Source organism: Taeniopygia guttata, chromosome 6, assembly GCF_048771995.1.
Source record: "Taeniopygia guttata chromosome 6, bTaeGut7.mat, whole genome shotgun sequence".
In the NCBI taxonomy this organism is placed as follows: Eukaryota; Metazoa; Chordata; class Aves; order Passeriformes; family Estrildidae; genus Taeniopygia; species Taeniopygia guttata.
Window position 1 is genome coordinate 2,618,481 of NC_133031.1, and position 24,863 is coordinate 2,643,343.

The 24,863-nt window shown below is 56.2% G+C and overlaps 2 protein-coding genes across 2 annotated transcripts in view; one reads left to right on the plus strand and one right to left on the minus strand.

Annotated features, from left to right (window-relative positions):
• Positions 1 to 24,863, minus strand: part of CDH23 (cadherin related 23) — a 188,037-nt gene that overhangs the window by 5,197 nt on the left and 157,977 nt on the right. The window contains exons 38-58 of the mRNA XM_030275637.4: positions 12,414 to 12,635; positions 12,203 to 12,322; positions 10,167 to 10,347; positions 9,191 to 9,324; positions 8,753 to 8,962; positions 8,489 to 8,596; positions 7,960 to 8,062; positions 7,000 to 7,125; positions 6,714 to 6,917; positions 6,034 to 6,492; positions 5,108 to 5,224; positions 4,302 to 4,526; positions 4,049 to 4,218; positions 3,642 to 3,779; positions 3,367 to 3,486; positions 2,794 to 2,971; positions 1,960 to 2,171; positions 1,190 to 1,384; positions 788 to 898; positions 475 to 604; positions 53 to 316 (exon numbers count right to left, since the gene is read on the minus strand). Of these exons, the coding sequence (XP_030131497.4) occupies positions 53 to 316; positions 475 to 604; positions 788 to 898; positions 1,190 to 1,384; positions 1,960 to 2,171; positions 2,794 to 2,971; positions 3,367 to 3,486; positions 3,642 to 3,779; positions 4,049 to 4,218; positions 4,302 to 4,526; positions 5,108 to 5,224; positions 6,034 to 6,492; positions 6,714 to 6,917; positions 7,000 to 7,125; positions 7,960 to 8,062; positions 8,489 to 8,596; positions 8,753 to 8,962; positions 9,191 to 9,324; positions 10,167 to 10,347; positions 12,203 to 12,322; positions 12,414 to 12,635 (3,727 nt within the window). The remainder of the gene's footprint in view (positions 1 to 52; positions 317 to 474; positions 605 to 787; positions 899 to 1,189; positions 1,385 to 1,959; positions 2,172 to 2,793; positions 2,972 to 3,366; positions 3,487 to 3,641; positions 3,780 to 4,048; positions 4,219 to 4,301; positions 4,527 to 5,107; positions 5,225 to 6,033; positions 6,493 to 6,713; positions 6,918 to 6,999; positions 7,126 to 7,959; positions 8,063 to 8,488; positions 8,597 to 8,752; positions 8,963 to 9,190; positions 9,325 to 10,166; positions 10,348 to 12,202; positions 12,323 to 12,413; positions 12,636 to 24,863) is intronic.
• On the plus strand, positions 14,168 to 24,334 carry VSIR (V-set immunoregulatory receptor). Its single transcript, XM_012574383.5, has 7 exons — positions 14,168 to 14,335; positions 18,835 to 19,293; positions 19,972 to 20,019; positions 21,274 to 21,381; positions 22,742 to 22,769; positions 23,209 to 23,396; positions 23,640 to 24,334. The coding sequence occupies exons 1-7, from the start codon at positions 14,272 to 14,274 to the stop codon at positions 23,675 to 23,677; spliced, it is 933 nt and encodes a 310-aa protein (XP_012429837.5). The 5' UTR covers positions 14,168 to 14,271; the 3' UTR covers positions 23,678 to 24,334.

Consider the following 24,863-nt stretch of genomic DNA (forward strand, 5'->3'; position numbering starts at 1 on the left):
CCTGGAAGTATTTCTGGCTCCTGGTGCCCCCCCAGCCCCTGGCACCTCTTACCCGCCGTGTACTCCGACTTGGTGAACTGGGGGGACTGGTCATTGATGTCGTCCAGGAAGATCCGCACCTCCTGCAGGGTCAGGTCCTCGCTGAGGTCCCAGAACTGGGTTCTTGCTGCCCGCTGGCCCCGGGGAGGAGCCCAGTTCCTCTGGCTGGATGCTTTGACGATGATGGAGTGGTATGGCTCCTTCTCCCGGTCCAGATCTCGCAAGACCTTCAGCTTCCCTTCTCGGCTCAGCTGGAAGTTGCTCTCCTGGTTCCCAGCTGAGTGCAGAAAAGCATCCCTAATTAGTCTTCTTTGGGCTTGGCACTTCCAAAATGCCACCTTGTCTGCTGAGCGGGGCAGAGAGGCAGCAAGAAGAGGACAGAAATCCTGGGTGAGGGGTGAGTGGGGCACACAGAGCTGCCATCTCCACACACACCTGCTATGAAGTAGTAGACGATGGCGTTGGAGCCCTCATCTGCATCCACCGCACCGGTGACGTTCCCCACCACGGTGCCTGGCCGTGAGTGCTCGGGGACAGAGAGTGCCTGGTACTGGGGACTGTCCTTCTGCCAGAGACCCCAGGGAAAGGAATGTTATGAGCATTGGGGTTGCTTTAAACAAAAGCAGACGAATTCCATGGTGCTCTCCACCGTGGTGACTCCCAGGTGTGCACACTCCATCACACGCGCTCGCTGGCACCCCCATCCCTGCATCCCCTGCATCCCACCCCCTTCACCCTGGTGCCTTACAGGTGGCCTGAGGAAGATGGGCTCATTGTCATCGATGTCATCCAGCGCTACCTGGAGCGGCTGCATCGTCTCGTAGGGTGGCTGGCCCTGGTCGCAGGCCACGATGATCAGCTGGGAAGAGAGGCAAAAGAGCTGTCCTGGGCAAAACCACACGGGCTGGGAGACACCACTGAGGCAGGGACAGAGAGAACAGCTGGATGCTGGAGAATTTTGTGGGGATTTAACAGGAAATTGGGTGCTGTTGCACCAGGATGCAACCCTCCTAAGACACCTGATAACCACCCAGTTCCTGCTGAGGTGTGATATCTCAGCTGATGCCATCCCCACCACATCACTTGCATCCCACCAGTCCCATGCCGGACCCACAGCCCCAAGGCCTGCCCTGGCCCCTGGCTGGCTCACGTTGTACACTGCCTGCTTCTCCCGGTCCAGCCGCATGGCCGTCTGGATCAGCCCGCTGACCGAGTCGATGCTGAAATACTCCCAGTCCTTGTTCCCTGCCCCGGTTTTCAGCAGGTTGTAGAGCACCACTCCGTTGAGACCCTCGTCTTTGTCCGTGGCATAGACCTCATAGACGTTGGATCGCAGGGGGATCTCCTGCTTGCACACACAGAGCCCTTCAGCCTTAGCACTGCACGCAAACCCCCTGCTCCCCCTGCCCCTCCAGGCCCCCTTGGTCCAAAATCCTTTGAGTTTGGAGGTCAGCAAGCTCCCACTACCCGAAACCAAGCAGGGGGCTGGCAACATGGAGCCACGATCCCCTGTGGCTGGTGGGTAGGGACTGGCTGAGACAGTCTGGGTGCAGTTCTCAGGGACTGCCTGAGAAATTGCACGGGGGACTGGCTGAGTCAAGCCTGCTTCTTAGAAAGGAGAAGCATCTCAAGTGTCAGCGTGTTTATAAGCACGGTCTGCACGCACTGACTGTTTACTAATTCTGAGTGCTGCTGGGGTTTCTGTTCCCCACATCTGCCCCATCACCCTGCTCGCATGTATGGAGAGAGGATGTTTTGGAACGTCCACCCCCATGACCCAAACCTTCTTGCCACATGCTAAATCAAGGCCTTGTTGCATCCCCAGCGGAAAATGGGGTTTGGATTTTGCTGTTATAGGCAGGAGTGCTCCTGAACACACCCTCAACATGCCATGACCCCGCTCCCTCCCAAGGGATTTACCTCCTTGATGTGCAGGATGGTGCCGTTGGGTGGGCGGACGAAGACGGGGCGGTTGTCATTGATGTCGATGACCTCGATGTGGAGCATGGTGGTCCCCCAGAGAGGGGGATGCCCCTTGTCCGTGGCCACCACAGTCAGGTTGAACCTCTCGTAGGACTGCAGGCGCCGCTGGGATGTGACAAGCCCAGAGTCCTTGTTGATCTTGAAAGCCTCTGGGGACAGAGAAAAACCCCACATCTCTGGCTCAGGACACTTTGCAGCAGATAAATTATGACTAGAAATTAGTACAACCAGCTGAAGTGCACCCCCCACAGTAGGCCAGGGGTGTGGGTGGTCTCAGGGCTTTCAGAGCATGCCAGCCCATTGCTACATCCTTGTCTCTGGGACCTACTCCCTGGTCAGCCTTGTCTGTGCTTCACTCCTGTCCAGGCTGGAGCAGTGCAGACTGATTTCTGCAATTTCTCTGTGTGCAGATATATTGGATTTCAGGCACCATCACTATCCACCCACACCTCTTTGCCCTTCAAAGCCTTCACCTAAAGCAGGCAGTGAGTCTGCTCCAAGCCACATGGGGTGTAACAGAAAGTCCTGCTGAGGTGAGGAATACGAGCATAAGCCAAAGCTGGGCTGCAGGATGAAGGCAGGCAAAGTCCTAACATCCCACACCATGAGGAACTGGAAACTGCAGAGAAATGGAGGAAGACCCACGCTTTCAGTATTGCTCTCAGGAGCCCAAACCAGCCGCAGGAGATGGGGTGTAGGCATGGTGCCTATGACTCCTTCCTCCTCATAACCCTCCTCCCTGTGGAAGAGCCCCCTGCTCCCAGCACCCACCTGCTCCAGGACCCTCGATGCTGTAGGTCACCACGCCGTTGTCCCCTTCGTCCAGGTCAGTGGCACTCATGGTGATCACTGACGTCCCCGCCGGCTCATTCTCATAGACGCTGGTGCTGAACTGGCTCTTGCTGAACTGGGGCCTGACATCGTTGATGTCCAGCACTGTGATCAGCACCTTTGACAAAGCACAGCCAGCTGGGTGATGTGAGGCTGGGGAAGGCTGGGCAGCCCCTGGGGCCATACCCCTGCTGTGACCTGCAGCTCTGCTGCTGCAGAGAGGTGCCCTTCCTGCTATTTGTTTAACTCCACCGGCTGAATTCCTGCCTCCAACAATGGGGGCCCCCGGGGCACCCATTCATGCCACAGCACTTGCAGACAATAGTGTCACCCTCCCCTGCCCCTCCTGCTGACGTGCAGTCCCTGCAGCACAAAATGCTCGCTCCTGGTGTCACCCACTCTTCCTTCTGCCTAATTCTGCCCAGTCCAGCCACTGGGGAGGAAAGGTGGAGCTTTAATGCCCTCTTGCTGGTGACCAGCACCCAAGGGGTGGTGGGAGGAGGAGAGTCCTACCTGCACCGAGTTCTCCCGACGGTTACTGGAGACATCCCCAGGGTTGTCCCTGGCCACAGCTGTCAGTGTGTAGTGATCCTTCTTTTCCCGGTCCAGGGCTGACAGGATGTAGATGTCACCCTGCAGCACACAGAGACCTTCAGGTGGACCTCGTCTGGCAGAGCTGGTACTCAAGAAGGGGCAGAAGGTGAGGTGTGGGAGCAAGGCACAAGCTGGGACCATTTCAGCCTCCCGTCCCTTCCCGTGCTCTGTTCCAGCCTCGGTTGGCTCCTTACCGTGTTGGGATTTATCCCAAACTTGCCCTCTCCATCACCCAGGCTGTACTGGATGAGAGCAAACTGTCCGGAATCTGCATCGGTGGCCGTGACGCTCAGGATGACCGTACCCAACGGCACGTCCTCGAAGACAGCTTTCTGCAACAGAGGGAGCAGGCAGGACTGGCTCAGCCCGTGCTGCCTCAGCGGGCAGCAACCCCGGGCACAGCTGGCACCCAGGACTGGGCACAGCCAGACTCCCAGCAAGGTGCTGGCACAAAGCACGTGCCAGGCTTGACCATCTTGTCCAAATGGCTCAAGCGTGGGCAAAGGGAAGAGAAGGCGTCCCTGGACAGCCCCCAGCTCTGTGCCTGTCCTCACCAGGCAGGCAGGGCCCAGCCCCACACACAGTTTGACAAGGTGCTCACCTGGTAGGATGGTTGACTGAAAACAGGGTTGTTGTCATTGATGTCCACGATCTGGAGGTACACGGGGATCTCAGCGGATCTGCGGGGAGAGCCGTTGTCGGAGGCACGGACGGTGAAGTTCAGCCACTGCACCTCCTCATAGTCCACTGTCCTGTTGGCCACAACCTTCCCTAGAGGATGGCAGACCCTGAAATGAGAGACCTGACCCAGATCACCGACCTGCCCCAGAGTCTCACCTCTCCAGACCACCAACCTGCCGAAGGGTCTTCCAGACAGGCGTAACCTTCCGGAGAGAGGTTCAGCAGCTCGTAGGTGATCTGCCCATTGGCACCTTTGTCTGGGTCCACCGCTGAGATGGAGATGAGCGTGGTTCCCTGCGTGGCTCCCTCCAGGATCCGCTCAGTGAAGTAGGTGACCCCGAAGGGGCGGAAGCGGGGTGTGTTGTCATTGACGTCCAAGACGTTGACTGTCAGCTTGGCTGTGGCCATGGTGGAAACCACAGGGGATGAGAAGAGAAGAGAAGAAGAAAAAGTGAGAAAGAGAAGGGAAGGAAAGGTGGGAAGAAGGAGGAGTGTAAAGGCACAAATGTGAAAGTCCAGAGAGCCAGCAGGTGCTGGTTCATCAAAAAAAAGTTTAATATGCCCCAAAGCCACTGTGCCCTGAGCTCTTTATGGGAGTCCCTATGCTGCAGTGGGACACCTGCTCCTGATCTTCATGTGTCTTCTCACACATGAGCCTGAATTTACCCATAGTGGACTGGCAAGTTATGATAGGAAAGGTAATGAAGAGATGAGTGTCTCCCATGGTAAGGTTATGGGCACACAGTCCTTTCCATACCCACTGCAGCCCTGGGATGTCTGGGACTTTCTCTGAAGGAGTCCTCAGGAGGGAACCTGAACCTGATGGGAGCTTGTCCAGGACTGGTCCCACTGGAAATGTTGCTGGTCAGGATGGAGAGGACGGTGGGAAAGCTGCTGATTACCCAGAAGCTGCACTGGTGGCTGGGAAGGGCTGTGCCAGTCCCTGTCCCCACACTGCCTGGGCAGAGCCCACCCTTACCGTTGGGCACGCTGACCGAGCGGTCGATGACTTCGCTGGCGTTGTCATGGACAGAGATGGTGACCTCGTAGGTGGCCACTAGTTCACGGTTGAGGGGAGTTTTGATCTTCACAGCTCCTGGGAATCCCAAAAAGAGGGATATCATGTCCTGTGCCCCTGCCTGGGCAGGGAGGTGTGTACCAGCCAACTGCTGCATCCTGCACCATGCTTGTTCTCCTGCCTCTCCAAAGGGTGAATGAGGAAAACACTTGAGAGCTACAGTAAGAGACAACTGCTCTCCCCCTGCTCTCCATGTCCTTCCTACCTGTCTGTTCCACATAGTCTCAGGTGGTTCTGGTTGTGCATCTACAAGGGGTTTGGGAGCAGCTGTTGCTGCTCCCCTACACAACCCCATCCACCTGAGCTCAGCATCTTTAACAACCTTGTCCTGTATCTTTCCAACAAGGGCATTTTTCTGTCCTGGATCAGCTTTGTGCCTCCAAAAGAGACGTGGGGAGCTCCTGGCCCTCCTTCCCCAGAGGAGCCCACCACCTGCCCTGGAGTGCCCCCTTGCTCCCCCAGGGCGGGTGCTGGGGTGCAGTCTGCCAAGGCTGAGCAGCCCCCGGCCCGCAACGGAGGCCATCGGTGCCAGTGGAGATGAGTGAGATGGAGGGAGCCCACGGGTGGCACGGAGACAGAAATGAACACAGACACAGACACAAACCTGGCAGGCCCAGAGCCGGAAAAGAAAGCAAAGTTAAGTCAGTTAGACAGGAAAGAGAAGACAGGGCAGGGTGAGACAGGGCACTGTAGGACAGCGGGGAGGCAGGAGAGGAGCACCACCACCCTGTACCTCGGACACCTACCTCCAGGCAGAGAAGAAGAAGTAGAAGCAGAAACAAGGAGAGGGGTCCACACTGTCCACTCTGCCCTTCCCGCTCTCCTACCTGTCCTAAAATCCACCGTGAACGCTCCTTGCTGGTCGGGCACCAGCGCGTCCGTGTCATCGCGGGCCACGATCCCCAGCAGGTAGTACTCCAGGCGAGGGTGGAGGTCCCTGTCGATGGCGGTCACCTCGGCCACCACGGTGCCAGGGGGAGCTGACTCGGGGACGCTGACGGTCTGGATGGGGTTGATGAACTCAGGCCGGCAGTCGTTGATGTCGTCGATGACGATGCTGACGGTGGCGGTGCCCGAGAGCGCCGGCGTGCCCTGGTCCACGGCCGCCACTGTCAGCCTGTAGGCATCGCGCTCCTCCCGGTCAATGGTGATGTTGGCCACGCGGATCACCCCCGTGGTGGCATCAATCAGGAACCTGTCCTGGCCACCACCCTCAATACGGTAGTCCAGCTGTTGGTTGAGGCCACTGTCAGCGTCCGTGGCTGTCACCTGGAGGACGGAGAAGCCTGGAAAGGTGGGACACAGCCCTCTCAAGTGAGGGTTGGAGGACAGCAGTAACAAGTCCTTGGTCCCAAGGCAAATATCATTAAGCAACATGGGCACCCTCAATCCCCAGATTTTCCCTTTGACGCCATACTGGCCAACTGTGTCATTGGGAGCTGGATCTTCACAGTCCCAAGGGGACACCCAGGTCACCCCATTTCCCACCCTCAAATCCAGCCCTGACCTGGAGGGCTGTTTTCCAACAGCCACGCCGTGATGGATGCTGGCTGAAAGACAGGGCGGTTGTCATTGTCATCCAGGATGGTCACTGCCAGGCTGGCCGTGCTGTTCAGCCCCCCCACATCACGAGCCACCAGCGTGAATTCCAGGTGAGGGTCCAGCAAAGCCTCTCGGTCTATCACAACACCGGGCTTCACTGAAACCACACCTGGAGAAGAGGAAAAGGCTGTGGCACATCACATGGGGCCTGGTGGCCCTGGGGTGGGGACAGACCAGCAAAGCTGCCCCACCTGTCTTGTTGTTGATAACAAAGAGGTCCAGGGATGCCTTCAGGAGCTCGTAGGTCACCACGGCATTGATGCCCTGGTCAGCATCCAAAGCTAGGATGGGTCCATTGAGCATTGTGACTGGAGTCCCTGGATGAGATGACAGAAGCATTAGGGAGAGTGGCAGTCCCCTGCAGGGCCCCCCTGTCCCCCTCCCACCCCGGTGACACATGAGGGACAGCAATGAATGGATGGAGGAGGTGACAGAGCTGGGCCTCATGGGGCATGAGGCACTGGGGGGTGGCTGCTGCAGCCTTGCAGACCAACTCGCGAGGCTCAGGAGAGGTGGTAGGACATCCAGCTAAAAGCAAACAGACAGACACAGCCATCAGAGGGGTGCCACAGCACTCTGCCACTGAGGGTGCCACCTGGAGGCACCCAAACCCTTTGCTTGAGATGTTGCTCAATGGCAGGACAGGGTACCTGAAGTCTTGGAGCTGGGAGCAATTTAAATGGCAGGAAGGCAACACAAAATAAGAATAGTGTTTCTAGCTCTTTGTCTGGGAAATGTGTATCTGGACAGACTAGACTCTTTCAAAAATCTCTAACCCTTGGAGCAAGGTAGTTCCAGGTGATGGAGAGATGGCAGCCCATCCTCTTCAGGGCATTGGGCAGATGGGTTCCCTCAAGGCTGCCTCCAGGGCTCCGCTCAGCCCACGGGCACCTGCTACAGCTGAGCAAATCCCAAATGGTGCCAATTTTTGACCTGTGCCTGGAAGGGTTTCCACAAGCAGCATGGACCAAAGCTATGGTGTCCTCAAGGCTCATCAAGGCACAAACTCCTCAAACTCAGCATCTCTGTCCCAATGCAGCCCTGCCCTGCTCAATATCCTGTCTCCTCCACCATGGCCAGGAGACACCTGCCCTTATCCAGCCCTGAAGGGAGTCTCCAGGAGCCACATAAGGGAGTGAAGAGAGACCTACCAGGGGGCGAGTTCTCCATCACCTCAGCCTGGTAGGATCCCTGGGTGAAGAGGGGGCGGTTGTCGTTCTCATCCGCTATGGAAATGACCAGCAGGTCAAAATCCTAAAGGAAAATTGGGACAAGAGAGCGATGACCATAATGTCCTTTCCTTGAGCTCACCTTCCCCCTCTCCCACCTCTGGTCAAAGCTGCATTCCCTGGACTACCCTCGAAGATAGGCAGGGACCCTCCTTTTGGGGCAGTCAAAGGATGCTTCACTATCATTGTGGTTGTCCAACTCTCCAGCCCAACATTGTCCCATCTTCCATGACATCTACTGCTGTTGCATGGAGTAAACAGATTTGGACTTGCCCTTGATCCTACTAGTCCTGTTCTCTGCTGGGAATGGGGCTGTAGCCCCCTCCTTGTGATCCCCAGGTGCTTTCTGGGGGTGGGGTTGCTATCAGAAACACCATGGTAAAGGCACCGCTTGTTTTTGGCCATTTTTCCCACCTGCCCTCCCGGAGGCCCCGGCAGTGTCCATAATTACCCGCCTGGCATTGCGAATGTTCTCGGGGTTGTCCTTCACCGTGACCGTCAGCCTGTACTCGGCCACCCGCTCCCTGTCCAGCGGGCGGTTCACGTACACGATGCCGCTCTACCGGGAAAAACAAGGCAGAAAACACCAAACCGTGCGTGGGATGTGGGGAATGCTTCCCCTAGGGCATTTCCTGCCAGGACAGGGATGCCAGACAGCACAGCTGGTTTCCCACCCTCCTTGTCCCAGCATCCCACCCCCGCACCGGGGCCATACAGTGCTGTTGATGTAGAAGGCATTCTCCGTGTTCCCCGCTGTTATGTCGAAGGTCAGGAGGGCGTTGGGGCCCTGGTCTGCGTCCCGGGCGAGGACGCGGGTGACGAAGCTGGAGACGGCGGCGTTCTCACTCAGGGTGAGGTTCATGGGGAGGTTCAGGAGCACGGGGTCGTTGTCGTTGATGTCCAGCACACGGACACCCACCAGGATCTGCCAGGGAGAGAAGCAGGGCAGGCATGTGGCACATGTTTCCAGGCTCCCATCCTTTTCTTGCACTCCCTAGGCAAGAGGTGTGTCTCCCCAATTCAGCCCAGTGTGGAAAGGCCTAGGGACAAGGAGAAGGAGGTGGAGGGGAGGAGAATGAAGCCAGAGACCAAAAGGGAAGGAACTAAGCATGAGGGACAGCTTACAGCCCCCGTGCCAGCCTGGGGGACTCACGGTGGAGCTGAGGGGAGGCACGCCGCGGTCCTGGGCGGCGATGGTGAGGTTATAGAAGGGGATGTTCTCGCGGTCCAGCTCGGCGTCCTTCCGCACCCGCAGCTCTCCTTCCACCGGGGAGATGACAAATTCCCCTGCCAGAGACAGTGGGGCCCTGGCTCTCACCGTGCTTTGGCTCCCCAAGGGACTGGCTTGTCTGGGGGCTGGGTCACCATGGCAGGTTTGGGGACAAACCCATGGCCTGTTACTGCAGATATAGGAGGATTGACAGCTGGGGACTGTGCTGGATGCACCCCCAGGTAGCAGCAGGAGAAGGGGATGGGGTGAATGGCCAAACAAGAGTCCCTGTCCCTGTTTTCTGGGCCTTTCTGAAGATGCCAACAGCCCCTCCATGCCCTGGGATGGCCAGAGCAGGGTGGGCTACAGACCCCCCATGAGCCAAAGGGCCTCATCCTGCTGGTTCTGGAAAAGCTTTGCAGTGGGGTCAGATGGGAGAGGGCACTGGGCTCTGCCTTCCAGATCCCCTGGACCGCAGTCACCACTCCCTTCACTGAGGGACATCCAGATGTCCCCATGATTAGGAATGCCCCCAGCTCCTCTGCCATCTGCACCATGGTGCTGGTGGAGCTGTGAGTGCTGCAGAGCAACTTGGTCCCCCAACCTTCTGCAAACCACACAGGGACTCAGGGACGAGGCTCAGTTTCTCTTTTTGCGCTTTGTTTTTTTGCCTTTTGGACTTCTTTTTACCTTTATTGTTTAGCAGATTTCCCCCTTCCCTCCACAAGCCCCAGCCACCCCCTGTCCAGGCATGAACAGGTTAAGTTTCCTGTTGCTCAAAACAGGATTTCCTGGTGTAGACAGGCTGAGCTGGGAGGGAGGATGGCTTTTCTGAAACGCTTCCTCCCCGTGCTCCTGCAAGCCAGGCTCTTCCATGGGGCAACCAGCGGGAGAGGGGACACCCCGTGTCCCCACTCACCGAGGGGGTCCCCGGCGATGATGCTGTATTCCACCTGTCCACTGGGTCCTGAGTCCCCGTCATGGGCCAGGAAAGTCCAGACACGAGGGCCGGGCTGCCCCTCGGTGACATCGAAGGGACCTTCGTAGGGCCGCGGGAAGGTGGGACAGTTGTCGTTGATGTCATTGAGGTTCACCAGCACCTGCGGCCACGGTGAGAAGCATGAGAGGGTTGTGAGAGGAGAGGGATGGAAGGGGAAGGGAAGACCACCCCGCTGGCCATGAGCGTGGGAAGCTGTGGATGGGTGACGTGGCCAAATATCTCCTGTATTTCTGGGTTTTCTGGGTTCACCAGACATCCAGCTCACAGCTCAGAGATTCAAACTCAGTTATTCCTGATCATGCCCATCCTACACGCACACTACAGGACTCCAGCTGCACACTGCTAAACCTCTGGGCCACACACCACGGTGGGGAACTCACCCCAAAAGCCCAATGTCCTCCACATCCACGTCCAAGCAGGACTGACAAAACCACAGAGATGAGTCTGGAGACACGTGATCTCTGCAGCCAGCTTCACCCTGGCTCACTCCTTTTCCTCCAACAAATACTTAATTCCTAATGCTGAGCAAACTTTAAAAAATTGACAGGTTTCATCCTTGTTCCAACAAAGCCACCGCCACCACTGGTGGTACAGGTGGTTATGAGAAAGACGCTGGAAATGAGGAGTTTTCTGACCTCCTGGGTTGAAGAACAGTGGAATCCACCAGATGGGCATTTGTTGCTGGTTAAATCTAATCTTTACAGAGAGTACATCCAAGTTTCTGCTCTGTTTCCTAGCAGTGGAGAAAACAAACACTGGCATGCCTTATCAGGGTGATGGACTTCCCATCACTGGGGATCTCAAATAATCCCTAAACCTCCTCCTAAACGCTGTGTTTTCAAACACTGCTGGCACAAACTCCTTGAGCACTGGAGGGAGGGTGTTTCCTATCTTTCCTGGCGTCGGAGCTTGTTGCTGAAGGGGTTTCCAAGTTCATGTCTCTGCTTGAGCCAAGCGCAGGGGAAGGTCTGCTCTCGCCTGCAGTACATGGCAGCTGCTGCCTTTGCTGCCTGCAGTTAAACCCTGCCTCTGTCCTGGGCCAGGAGGTCATCCCCAGCACTATTAGATGCCCAAATCTGAAGGCCTTCCCTTGGTCCAAGCATGAAGTCCAACTTCCAGGCTTGTGTGGACAGATTTTATCCATAGAAATTTCCCACACTGGTGTGTCCCCTTCAGTTTTTCTTCTTTTTCCCATTCACACACGAGAACTTATCTCCTTTTGGGGGATTACAAAACCTGTGGCTTGATATTAAGGTGAGGTACAATGGTCCATGGCAATCAAGACAGAAGGTTTAACCCATCCGTGCCACCTGCAGACCACCAAATCAATCTGGGCATAATGTACAATTACTCAAATTTTGGTTTTGGTCACAAAAATAATCAGTGTACTTGATCCCTGCAAAATATTTGCTTTGGAGCTGCTTGCCTGCCCTCCCCTGTCTTTGAGCAGTGCACTAAGTTCAGGTCACCGTGGCCCAGGGAAAACAGAAAGAGCTACAGAGAAAAGCAACATAAAAATGACTAGAGGCTTTAAATAACCTCCTTACAAGGGAAAAGGGAATTTTAAAAGCACCTAAATAGCAAGAAAAGTTAAAGATGAAGCTGAAATTAATGCTATAATACTTTACTACCTGCAGGGCTACTTGGTCCCTTCAAGCTGGAAGGACCAAGAGGACCTCTCAAGAAAACATAATTCAACTTCAAAGGAGTTCCAGGAATTTCTCTGTCTCTGCAGGACCAAATAACTGGGCTAATTAACCCAGAAGCATCTCTTGTGCATGACCCTGTTTTGAAACATCCTTGAGGGAGCGAGGCATCAGCAACCGCGCAAACTGGCCACAGCTGGGAAAAGCAACTGGTGACCAGTGGGAAGGAGATGTGAAACTGCTCACGAAGTGGGAACTCCTTGACCCCCGAGAGGCCACAGTGTTGCAACCCCACTGTCAGCTCCTTACCGTGGCGGTCGACGTCAGCCGGCGCGAGACAATGGGGCACTGGTCGGTGGCGGTGACGATCAAGGTGTAACGCCCGTGGCTGATCTCGTAGTCCAGCTCCTTCACCGTGCGGATCTCGCCCTGCAAGGACAGGTGAGGGCAGCTGGGAGTGAGGGGAGTGAGGGGAGCGGGACAGGGACGCGTCTGCAGAGGGGCCAGCGTCCGTACTGACCGTGGCGTTGTCAATGTGGAAGGTACCCAAGATGTTGCCTTCGGTGATGGCATAGGCCACCGTGCCATTGGGTCCCTCATCCTGATCCAGGGCCTGCACGGTGACCAGGCTGGCGTTGAGTGTGGAGGGACCCTCGTCGAGGGTCACCTCGTACAGCTGCTGCCGGAAGGCGGGAGCGTTGTCGTTCTCATCCAGGATGGTGACGTACACCGTGGTGGTGGCCTGTGGGACACGGGACATCGTGTTAAGCACTGTGGAGGCATTTGCTTGGCAATCTCTGGAGCTGGCTAGGAAAGGCTGGATCTGTCCAGGTCAGTGACCAACAATGGCTCAACACTGCCAAGAGACACAAACAGCGTGCAGGGCTCCAAATGAAATGAGCTGTGGCTTCAGACGCACTTCCAGGTGACAGCTGGGTACAGAGATAAACGTGCTGAGATTAAATCACACCCTTATTCCCAAGCAAAGCCTGTCTCTGTGGGATCCCTCCCCTTTTCACACATTGCTGGCAGCACCAGGGAGCAGCCCATAGCACAGGGAAAACCAGGCACTGAGCCCCACTGTGCCTCCCTGCCTTTGGAAGGGGTGTGTGAGTCCTTGCCTTGACATTGGGGACACCTTGATTGTTCCTAACATGTGGCAATATGGATGGAAAATACCTGGAGATGATGCTGCCACGGCTCAGGGGAGGAACAAAACCGAGCACCTTGGACAACTGGACCAACCTCCTGTGGTCCCACCCCCTCCCTGCTGACCACAACATCACTGCTAGTCGGGCTCAGTCAGATCAGAGCCTTTTCCAGTGGTCCCTGCCCCTGCATGGGCACCTGGATGTCCTGGCTGTCTTATGGAGGTGTCACCCCACCTGGGGATGGGCAGGTGACAATGGCACATCACTCTGCCTAAGGGCTCAGCACAGAGCTGGGGGCTAGGAACAATAAACCATTTTCTTGGGGTGTCTGGGCCTCATGCCCACACCTTCCCCCAGCAACAAATTTCTCCCAGCCAGCCAAGGGTTACATTTATGGCAGGAGCATCACAGCCGTGTTTGCTGTAAAAACCACAATGCCACACGGTAATTAGGTACCTTTCTATTTCCCTGAACAACTCCGGATTCAGAACAGGCAAGCAGCAAAGTTTCCTGTGGTTTGCAAAACTCCACGTTATCTGGGCTCCACTTTCTAGGGAAGGCTGACTGCAAATGAGGCAGCTCTCAGCTGCAGCCAGAAATTTTGTTGATGCCTTTGGAATTTGAAGAGAAGCTCCAGGAGGAATTATGTGTCAGACCACGGCGCTGCTTTGCTATTTCAGGGCAAAGTGTAAATGGGTTGTAGGAGGGGGATGCTTTGCTTCTCCCCCTTTTTTTGGGAAAGCTCCGTTCTCTTTTCCAAGCCAGCATTGCTCTGAGTAACCCTTCCCTGTACCTGCTGCCCATTCATTCCAGGAGAGATTCTGCCTCCCTAATACCCACAAAAATCCTCACAAACAAGGGAAAAACAGTAATTGCGAGCAAAGTTACTAGCCGGCCCAAGGAATCCGCTCCTGCTGGGAAGGGGATGGAGATCAGCGCCCCTAAGTCCCTTGGCATGGCCAGCACCCTCCTTAGCAGCCCAAAAATGCTCAGCGCCGGCTCTAAGCGAGGCTGGAAGGGAAGGAACCCGGCAGAGGCACCACTGCCCGAGGAGGTGGGGTCCGGAGCGGTCCCCACCCGCGGGTCTCCCTGCATCCTCTCACCTCGGGGGGGTGCTCGCCGTTCTCCGCAGCGCTGAGAGATGAAATTTCCTGTGAGTGCGAGTCCGGCTGCTCAGAGCGTGCGGTGGCTCCGCAGAGGTCACCTCTCCGCGGCCACCCCGCCACCATGGGGACAGCATCCCCCCGGCCCGGGCTGCTGCTGGCTGCGCTCTGCCTGCTCGCTTCCCACGGTAAGCTCCAGCTCGCTTTGCCCTCCTCCTCCCTGCCCGGAGAAACTCTCCTCACTGGGGCACCCCACTCGCCTGCCCGGGGCTCTGCTTCGGCACAGGGAATCTGGAGAGCTCGGGGCGTTATTCGCTCTCTTCTCCCGTGATTTTGGTGTGTGAGGGACCGAGCTAGTGTTTCTGGTAAAGGGGCCACAGGGAAACTGCTGTTCTAAAACTCTGGGGTGTTTTTTTCTTTCTTCCTCTGCTCTGATCTAACATGCGTGGGCTTTCCAAAATCACATCCCAAGTGCCGTCCCCGAGCCAGGGCTGTGCTGGAAGAGGAGCAAGGCAGGATCCCCCAAGGCTGCTCCCTCCAGTGCCTTGATGATGGGTCTCCCCCGGGCTGGAAAAGCTGCTCCCTTCCCACACGGCACTTTTCCCTGGCACGGTGGAGGTCCCCGCTGGGCCACGGTGAGAAGACCCTTCCAACAGCCCAGGGGGAGCGGGGAGAGGGGATGTGTGCGAGCGGGACGGGATGCCCTCTCTAAGGATGCTGCGCTCCGCCGAGATGTGCCGGGCAGCTCCTCCGTGGCCAGGGCCACCGTGAGTGGCTGCCGAGGTCCCCTTCCCCGCAGTGAGCGCTTCCCAGCGCTGGGAGCTCGCTGGCTGCTCATCAGCGGGATGCTTTGGGAGGGAGCTCCTTCATGCCTGACTCCACACCAGCCCTGGCAGATAGTTTCCGTCCGGGGGTCCGGGGCCAGGCAGTGGAACGGGGGCGGTGGCATTAAAACCGCGGTTCCACCCTGGGCGACGACTCAGAGAAAGAAGCTGGGAAGGACCATGATCCCTCCCTGCCCCGCGCAGGCGGAGGATGAGCATCGGGCTTGGCTTCAGCCTCTCTCCCGGGACAAAGCGACTGCCTCCACGATTTCTGCCAGCGCATCTCCGGGAAGAAAAGATGACCAAAGATGCCCCACTGCAATGGGGCCAGAGGTCTCTTCTCCTCTCCTCTGGGGCGCCAAGGTTGGTGTGGATTGAACCACGTTTTGCTTCTCATCCAAGTCTCGGCATCAGGGAGCAATTCCCAGCATCTCCACAGGGATTTGGATGATTTATGCATCTGGGGCGCTGGGACTGAACTTCAGGCCTTCTGCAATGCAACAAGCTTGGATGCTGATGTTCAGCGTGAGGCTGGAGCCAGAGGAACCGAGCTTTGCGCAATCCCGCGCCTGCCAAAACTTTCTGAGCCCTCGACTAATTTTAGCAGGAATTGATGGAGAAGTAGCCCTTGGAGACACCCAGCCTGGGGATGCTGGCAGCAAGGTGGATGGGGAAGTGGCTCCTCTTCCCCTAAAGCATGACAGCTGAGCTGGGCTTTCCAAAATCACATCCCAAGTGCCGTCCCCGAGCCAGGGCTGTGCTGGAAGAGGAGCAAGGCAGGACCCCCCAAGGCTGCTCCCTCCAGTGCCTGGATGATGGGTACCCCCAGTGCTGGAAAGCCATTTGGCCCCTGGGGTGCAGGAGATGAGGGCTGTTAACATGCCTCGGGCATCTTCAGCAAGTTTTTTCTCTCCTCTTTCTTTCGTGCTCGAGGTAGTTCTGCAAAGCTGTGGATGCTCCTGCACATCTCACCTGGCTGATAACTGAGGCATAATCACAGCACGGTGACAACGGGGCTCGGGGCACTTTGATGTGAGCCTGCTACAAGAACTCCCAGAAGAGGAAGCAAGCAGAGCTCCTTGCTCCACCTCTGTTTCCATCAGCCCCTCCTCTGCAGCAGGTGAGCCCCTCCAAAGGCTCCATCTCCTGATCCCTGCAGATTTCCTCGGAGTGGAAAGAGGCAGCCCGATGTGGAAATCACTTCTGCCAAGCACAGGAGTGCAGACCAAACACAGGAGAAGCAGCCAGGAGAGGCTTTTGGTCACCAACCCAGAATTTGGTGTGAAATCCTGACTTATTTAAGCTGTTGGTCGGCCAAGCAGCACAGGTTTCTGCACTTTTTGGTGTTTCTGCTTTGTCTGAAAGCAGAGTTCCCATGTGTCAAGAGAGTGATGCCAGCCAGCACTGGGATGTACCAACACTGCACTGGGCTCTGTGCTGCACCAATGCATCACCACTGGTTGGAGACAAAGTTACTGAGGCGCCAAAGAGGAAAAGGGGCACTTCTGGCACCTGCTTGAGACCTCCTCTGCCTTTATCAGATGGTGACAAGACAACAGCTCTCAGCTCAGCCCTCAGCTGGTCCACCCAGCTGGAGATGCGCAGGGATGGACATCTGGCTTTATTTTGGCATTTGCCAGCAGCTCTGACTTCAAAGGGAATGGTTTGACTGGGATGTGGAAGGAGCCAAGCCTGGGCTCTGGGCAGGGAAGAAGCCCAGGAGATTAAAGATCCATGGGCTTTAGTATAAAGACACCACCAGAAGATGTCTTCTCCGGGCTCCATCTGGCATCCAGCATGTGTTTCAAGCCTCGGTACATCTCGGGGAGGGAGCACCAACTGCCCTGGCACTGCTCTGGGCTGTACCGTGCCTTGCCAGCTGCTTTCCCCTCCCCTCAAAGGCTTTTGAGAGCCTTCCCCCGCTGCAGAGAAGGAGAGGAAGCCTGTAATGCTGAAGGTTGCACACATGGTAACCTCTGCCCCTCCCCGAAAGCGTGGGCTGCGCTGACTTTCCAGCCAGACCGTTCCCATCAGGCTCCGGAGCTGAGGCTGGGTGGCTTAGCAAGGCAGAGCTTCACAGACCGTGTGGGGATGAGCCCTACTGCATCTGAGGGGGTTTGTGGAAAACAAAAGACTCCTGCAGATACTTTTGGAAGGTGTTGCAAGCGTGGCTTCCTCCAATAGAGCCCTGGCTTCCCTTCCTCTGGCTCCCAGGAGACGCCCGATGTGAATGGGGCACTTCCCCTTGCAGCAGGTATCAGAAACACATCTGAAGTGCCTTTTGTGCTTTGGCAAGGAGGTGGGGGACCCACTGTGCTGCCTGCCAGAACCCCTCCAGCCTGGCTGTGCATCCTGGCCCCAGCAGCGCCCCAGGAGAAGGAGAAGTCAGGGCTTGAAAACGAGACTGAGCGAGGCAGAGCTGAGCTCAGGCCACACAAACCTCTGGCCCAGAGCAGCTCCAGGACATGCTGCTGCACGTGCTGTGGGGAGCAGGAAGCAATAAGCTGGAGTGGTCAGGCAAAGGTCACCCAGCTCTGCCTCTGGGGACTCCTTGGCACTGTGGGCTCCAGAGCAGGGGGGGGCCAATCTCCTTCCCAAAACCTCCCTCTCCTGAGGGACTCATGGGCTCCTCTTGCACCATCGCCTAAGAGTCAGAGATAGCCACCAGAGGTGGGAGGCACGTGTTTGGTTTCACTCTCTCCTGCAGGGGCCAGGCAGGTGACAGGGTGACTCTGCTCTCAGGAGGAGGGTGCTCTCTGGGTGGCCCAGCAGTGGGGAGCCTCTGGCCTGGCTGGATGTTTGTGGGCAGGCACATCACGCCCTGCCTGTGATTGAGGGCCTCTCGATATAGCAAGCGAGAAACCTCAAAGCGAAGCGTAGCACAACAGGATGTTACCAAAATAAAAAAAAACCCCACCACCATCTCGTCCTTGTAACATCTTCTCTGCTGCAAACCAGCCACAGAAACCTCTCTTCCACAGTAATTTTAAGTAAATAAACCCAGAAGCTGCTTTTTCTTCTGTTTTCGAAGTGACGTTAGCGCTTCTGCAAACACGAAGGTGTGGCAGGGCCAGAGCACCAAAACCTCTCCTGTCTTTGCACTTTTCCCTCCCCTTACCAGCAGTACCCCCATCAGTGTGCTGGGGAGAGACCAGCAATGCCTCCTGCTCCCACTTCTGCCACGCCTCCTGCCCACATTCCAGAATTTCTTTCTGAAAATTGTTTTCATTTTCCAGCAGCTCCTCACTGTCGGCATCAGCCAGTTCCCCCTTTTCCTCCCTGGGGGCTGAAAAACAAGGAGGGTGGGACCTGCTCCCTGCCTCATCTGGGGGAGAAGGGGGGCCACTGCTCCTCCTAGAACTTTTCTGTTTGTTTTCGCTCCTTTTTGGTTTTTTTTTGCAGCTGGCCCAGCTGTGCTTGTGTTTCCTCCTTTACAAGCCATAACCCGGCCGCCTTACTTCTCCTCTCATCCTCCTTTGCCTTCCTGCCCCACATCTCTGCTGTAGCCAGAGAAGCTTCTGCCTCCCTGCTGCTGATGCTCAACTGTATTTAAGGCATGTCTCTGCTGCAGAGTTGATTTCTAGGGTCAAGTTGTGCTCCCAGCCCCAGTGCAAAATCCTGGAAGATTTGAGTTAGAAGGGAGTTAAAGATTATGTAGTTTCAACACCTTCCACCATCCCAGGTTGTTCAGAGCACCATCCAACCTGGCTTTGGACACTTCTAGGGCTGTGACAGCCACAGCTCTCGTGACAGGGATTCTCCACCCTGTGCCAACATCGCTGGTGGGTTTGGGGCGCTTTGTTGGCCAGTTTTGCTACAAACTCAGTGCAAGGCTGGGCTCTGACTGACCTTCTCCCTGGCAGGAGGGGCAGACGCTTTCCTGATCAGCACCCCGTACTCGCTGTGCGTCTGCCCCGAGGGCCAGAACGTCACCCTGAGCTGCCGGATCAGCGGCGCCCTGGCCGAGCGCCATGACCTGCTCTACAAAACCTGGTACTTCAGCAGCACGGGCGACCAGAGCTGCTCCGACAAGAGGCACATCCGCAACGTCACCGACAAGGAGCTGCGCCACGACCTCGGCAGGCACCACGAGCTGCCGGGCAACGCCTCCCAAAAACCCCCCTTTGGATGGCAAAGCGGCCACCACGGCGTGGAGTTAGTCCTTGACCACCACGGCGCCTTCCACCTCGTGGTGATGAACCTGACGCTGCAGGACAGCGGGAATTACTGCTGCTACGCCGTGGAGGTCAGGAGGGAAGGTCACAGCAAGCCCCACAGCGTGCAGGCGGCTCATGGCTTTGTGGAGCTGCAGATCCAGCGAGGTGAGGCTGCCCTGCCAGCCCTGCAGCCGTGCCAGGGCACAGCGGTAGGGAAGGGGTGGTGAGGGATGCAGCACTGGGGCTGGGGAGGCAGCGTGTGCTGATGCTGGACCTGCAGGGTGTGTTCCAGAAGTCAAAGAGCAGCAGATGTTGAAGGTTTGAATTAGAGCTTGAGAGCAATGAAACAAAACAAAACAAAACAAAACAAAAAAATCCTAATAACTCAAGAGGCTGGAATGCAATAAAATCCATGGTACATAGTTTAGCTGATCTTCTTCAACCTCCTTCTGGCAGAGAGGAAAACAAGCCTCAACTTAAAAGGAGCTGGCTGGTGGTGCAAGCCTGGGTGAGGGCTCACAGACAACCTTGGGACAGCAGCCCAGTGGGAGAGGCATGAGGGAGGGGAAGGCATCTCCTGGCCTTGATTTGCAGTGTTAGATAGCTTTTCTTTTAGACATTAAAAAAAAAATTGGCTGCACAGTCAAGGATGGGCCCTGCTGCCCTGGACAAAGGGAGTCTTGCAGCAGGGATCTCAGTGAACACTTCTCAGGATTAAACTCCTGCACTGGGCTGCTCTGGGATGATGTTCTCAATACCAGGGAGAAAAGGCAAGGGCAGCCAGCAGGTCGGGAGTTCTGTGGGAACTGAGCGAATCCTGAGCTTTTCTGTTCTCTTCTGCAGGCAAAGGAGGGCTTCAAAACTGCACATTTCACACTGCCTCCGGCAAAGGTAAAGGGAAAACGCCTCTTTCCAATGTGCTGCTCACCATCCTGGCCCAGGCATTCCCTAGGGATCAGTGCCAACACACCAGTGCCCACATGCAGCCTCACAGCCGGGTGTTGGGAGGGTGGTTTCCAGAGCTGTTCCAACAGGGTGTGCATGGCAGGCACATCCCCAGGCTAAGGAAAGCCTTCTTCAGCCCATCAGCTGGACATGCCTGTCCTGAAGCCCATGGAGATCATTCACCTGCTGTTCTAAAGCACCTGAGCCCCCTCCCACAACAGGGATTTAGTGGCCGCTGCCACAAGCAAATGGGAAGGGACAGAAAGGTAAAGAGTTGCAGGAACCTCTTCCTACACCTCGAGCCTGGGCCACCTCTGTCTTGAGCAGGGGAAACCCAAATTTTGTTTGAGTGTTCAGACAAAGTGGGGCTCCCCCAGAGCTGTGTCTAGACATGGAGAAGCCCAATGCCCACACTTCACTGTGCAGCTGGTTTCTTGCTGGGTCGCTCTGTCTGTCCCCCTTTGCTGGCTCCTAAATGGGCAGATTTGGCTAAAATTATTTTGCAGCATGCCCAGACAAGAGAAGCAGCTCCTGGGCCCCAGGAGCTTTCTTGTCCCTAACCTTCAGTCCCAAGTGCTAGGACACCCTGCCCTGTCAGGAAAAAAGAGAAAAACATCCCCTCCTAAAACAGACACACAGAGAAATAAGCTGCTTCCTGAGATGGATGTGCAGGAGAGGAGCTGAACCTTGCCCTAAGCAGCCCTGAGCCTCGCCATGAGCCATCCCAAAAGGACCTTGATGGCCACAGAGGTGCCTGCAGGCTGCCAGCCTTTCTGGGAGCCTCTGTGAGTGACATTCTGCAGGGGCACCTTAATTAGCAGAGGCTGTGGGTAACAAGCCCTCTGATGCCTTAGCACTTTGAGGCTGGCAGTGGGTCAGTCAGTGCCCCAAAGTTGCTGGGAGCCTTTATCAGGGCTTCTCTCTTCATACCTAGAAGACCAAAAACCTTGGGATGTGCTGCAGCAATGAAGGACCTTGGCTGGGGTTCAGAGCTTATCTCCACAGCTGGCAACGCACCCCAGTGTGAATACTGTGTGTGGGGGCCACACTGCATCACGGGGTTGCTCTGTGCCAGACTGAATGATCTTTAAGGTCTCTTCCATCCTAAACAATTCTGTGATTTTGGCCTGGGGAAGCCCAGGAAAGGGAAGGTGAAAGGGAAGGTGAAAGGGAAGGCTGATCTCTGCTCTTCTGTTGCAGATATCACGGCTGCCGTGCTGGCCACGGGCGCCTGCATCGTGGGCATCCTCTGCCTGCCCCTCATCCTGCTCCTCATTTACAAGCAGAGACAAGCTGCCAGCAGCAGACGTACGTACCAGGACCCCCATCTCACCTCCTGGGCTGCAGCAGCCTGGCAAGGCTGGGTGGGATGTGCCCCACTGGCATCAGCTGCTTTGGCTGCCCCAGATCCCCCGGGCATGGTGTAAGGTGGCCCCAAGACAGGTCCCTGCCAGGTGCCTCCTGCAGAGCTGTCCTGGGAAGGGCCAAGCATGCCTGCAGGCTGCTGGTGAGGAGTGTGGGCTAGGAGGGGACACCAGCAGCGGCTCTGAGACTGTGAGGATGCTCCCTGCTGAGCCCTTTCCTCCACATCCACTGTGAGAGCCATCTCATTTACTCATCCCTCCCTCCACTGCACACCTGAAATAGCAGCTTTGCCTTCTGAGTGACTGAAAATCATTATGTGCACTTTTTCTCACTCTGCTCTTTAAAAAAACCCCGACATGTCTGTGGCCCTAGGACTGCAGCAAGCCAGGTCTCCCCTCTGCTGCCCCAGCCCTGGAAGCCCAGGCTGTGCTGAGGCATAGCTGGCTGCCAGCTCCCACAGATTTGGGTAATCAGGCAGAAAGGGGCACCACCTTAACTGGCAGAGCCATTTCATCAGCCCTTGGGCAAGCGGGGCCCTGCGGTTTTCCTCTCCCGCTCGGTGGGGCTGTGTGGCTCCAAGGAGACCTTTGGAGAAGTGGTTTTTGCAGCAGCTGGGCTTTGGACAGCCACGCCCTTCAGGCACTCCTTTAGCAGTGGCTGGGCTGCAGCTCCCACCTCCATCTCCAAAGCATCACCTGGATGCTACTTCACCCCAGAGGGCAGTAAAAATCCAGGGGGGGTTTGCCTCTCAGGTATCATGGACCAGGTTATTTCCACCTAGCACCTTTCTTGGGTACAATTTGGGCCAAAACTCCAGCACCTCAGCTCAGGGTGATGGCCAGGCAGGCATCCAGCAGAGCCCAGTACCATGGGCTGTGGGATCTGGGGGTGAGGGCATGCCTGACCCGAGGCTGCCCAGCCAAAGAGGGGCAGCCAAGTGCCAGGTGCTGTTTGCAGAGCCCCAGGACGGTGCCACAGGTGGGCAGGAGTGGGGCCAGGCTGCAGCTGCACCTCACTTCACCCCACGCCTGCAGAAGTGTCTCTTCCCCTTCTTTGGAGCCTGTGGTCTCAACCTGGGATGAAGCTGGGCTGGGGAGTGAACAGGATGGGAGAGGGCAGGGATGCAGAGAAGGAGGTTTGGCAGCAAAGCAGAGGGCTAAAGAAGCAGGTGAGGGAGGAATGCAGAGGGAGAGGAGGAACTGGAGGTGGGTAAGACACCAGAACACTGCCCTGGCAGCGGGTCTGGGCATGATGCTGGGCCTTGTGCTGCCAGCACTCACCCCAAACATTCTGTCTTTGGCAGGTGCCCACGAGCTTGTCAGGATGGATAGGTAAGGAAATCCACGAGCTCCTGGCTCCTCACACGCCCTTGCATCCCAGCCCCTGCAAATGTCTTGTCCTTTCCTCCTTCCCTGTGAAGCCAGCAAATATCCTCATCCCAGCAAAGTGAAAGGGGTGTCACCCACGCTGAGTCCTTTCCCTTTCTGGGAAATGGCTGTTTCTCTTCCCTCTTTTCTCTCTCTTCACGTGGAAAGTGCCTCCTTCCGTTTTTCAAGGGCCTGCATCTCCCTGCACCCGGAGCAGGTTTCAGGATGAGCCTGAAACCCCTTTGGCTAAACTTTCCTCCTGCACTGGGCTCCCCATTTCCTCTCATCTGAGACACCTGAACCTGCTCCCTGCCCTTCTTGCTTGCTTCCACCGCTCAGCCAAACCCCTGGGGATAAAAAACCTCTCTGAAATAAAGATGCAAACGCCTCTCCTGTCCCACAGCAGCACCCAGGGCATCGAAAACCCCGTGTTCGAGGCGGTGCCATCGGCTGGTGCGGAGCCACGGCCCCGGGCCCAGCTGTCCTACGTGGCCAGCAGGCTGCCCTCGGAGTCCGGCCGGCATCTGCTCTCGGAGCCCAGCACCCCCCTGTCCCCCCCCGGGCCCGGGGACTGCTTCTTCCCCACCCTGGGTGAGTGACTGCCACTGCTGAGCCCCTCCTCAGATGGTGGGACAGGTGGGAAGGAAAGGGGACAGTCAGGGGTTAAACATCAGCAGCAAGCTTGGTGTTGTGTGGGACATCAGGTCCCGTGGCTTGAAAAATGGGAAGGACATAAACCCTCTGTTTTCCACGTAGAAGCAGAGTTTGGTCACTTCCTGGAATAATATCCCTTCAGTTTAAGCTGGACTAATATCCCTGGCCTGCCTTTTCCAGATCCTGTTCCTGACTCACCAAATTCCTTGAAAGCCTGAGGACCCCAGAGGAAACCACATCCTGCAGAGCACGCCAAGCTCACCAAGACAATAGCCCTGAGGGTGGCAGGGCCAGGGGCAGCAGTGCCTTAAGAAATGGCACTGTGTGCAGGATCCCTCCCCTTGTCTCCCATCCTGCCACTGCTCTGGGACTGGAAGTGAATCTCTCTTGCTCGGATTTCGACTTTTAACTACCTGTTTCCATGGAGAAGTGTGTGGCTCTGTACTGCTCACATTTTACAGACTAGCTGAAAATTGAGGATGTCCTGCACCTGCAGACTTCCCTGAGGATTAATTTATTGCCAGGGTCTAAGCTCTGCAACATCAACACATTTCTGGATCCTTGACTGAACATTCTCTCTGGGAGTGGATGGTAAAATACTTTATTCAGCATGGAACAAAACAGGATCCCCAGCCAACCTTGTACTACCTTTTTCTTTGCAAAACAGGAAGGGGAGAGGCTCCCTGCTGCCACCAGAGCCCTCTTTCCTTACCAGTCTTTTGAAATGGCCATGGACTTGCAATGCTGCTGCCTTTCACCAGAACACATGTTGGGAGGAGCCTTATTTCTGCTGCAGTTTTATCCTTGGCTTGGGATCAGGGCAATTTATCTTTCTGTTTGTTTCATTATCAGTGCTGATTAAAAGGAAAAAAGGATGTTTATGGTTTTCATTTGGGTTTTTTCCCTTTTTTTTTTTTTTTTTATTAATGCCTGTCAGTTAGGAAGTTCATCTGGAGGGTGTTGCAGGATGTTCCTGTGAGGCGGCCGAGAGCCCCCGTGGAGAGGCATGGGGAGCACAGTGGGAAATGCTGTGGATGGCTTTCCTGGGGCAGCACAGCCAGAGCAGCCAGCACTGGGGCCACTGTGAGAGGACTCTGTGATGCCCTGGGGGCTGTGGTGCTTGTGCAGCATCTGAACAACAGCATCTGGCACTGCTTATCCAGAAGAAACTATGGCTCCAGCGTGACTCAGCCCTGGTGATGATATCAAACCTTGTGGCAGACACTGTTACTCAGTGTGTTTGTTTTTGTTTGGTTTTTTTTCCCTCTTGTTTCTCTTTTCATTGTAAGGTGAGTAAAAAATTGGCCATGAGACAGACATAAATGTTAGTCATAGTGCAACAGAGTCAGACCTGAGCAACAGCTGCACCAGGCAGTGTGGCCAGGCAGAGCATCCCTGGCAGCA

What these genes read in the sequence shown, in the direction of transcription:
- VSIR (XM_012574383.5), top strand. Translation starts at nt 14,272, where the DNA reads ATGGGGACAGCATCCCCCCGGCCCGGGCTGCTGCTGGCTGCGCTCTGC. An exon ending in ACAAGCTGCCAGCAGCAGAC is followed by an intron (nt 21,382 to 22,741) that starts GTACGTACCAGG and finishes TGTCTTTGGCAG; the next exon opens with GTGCCCACGAGCTTGTCAGG. An exon ending in CTGCTTCTTCCCCACCCTGG is followed by an intron (nt 23,397 to 23,639) that starts GTGAGTGACTGC and finishes TGCCTTTTCCAG; the next exon opens with ATCCTGTTCCTGACTCACCA.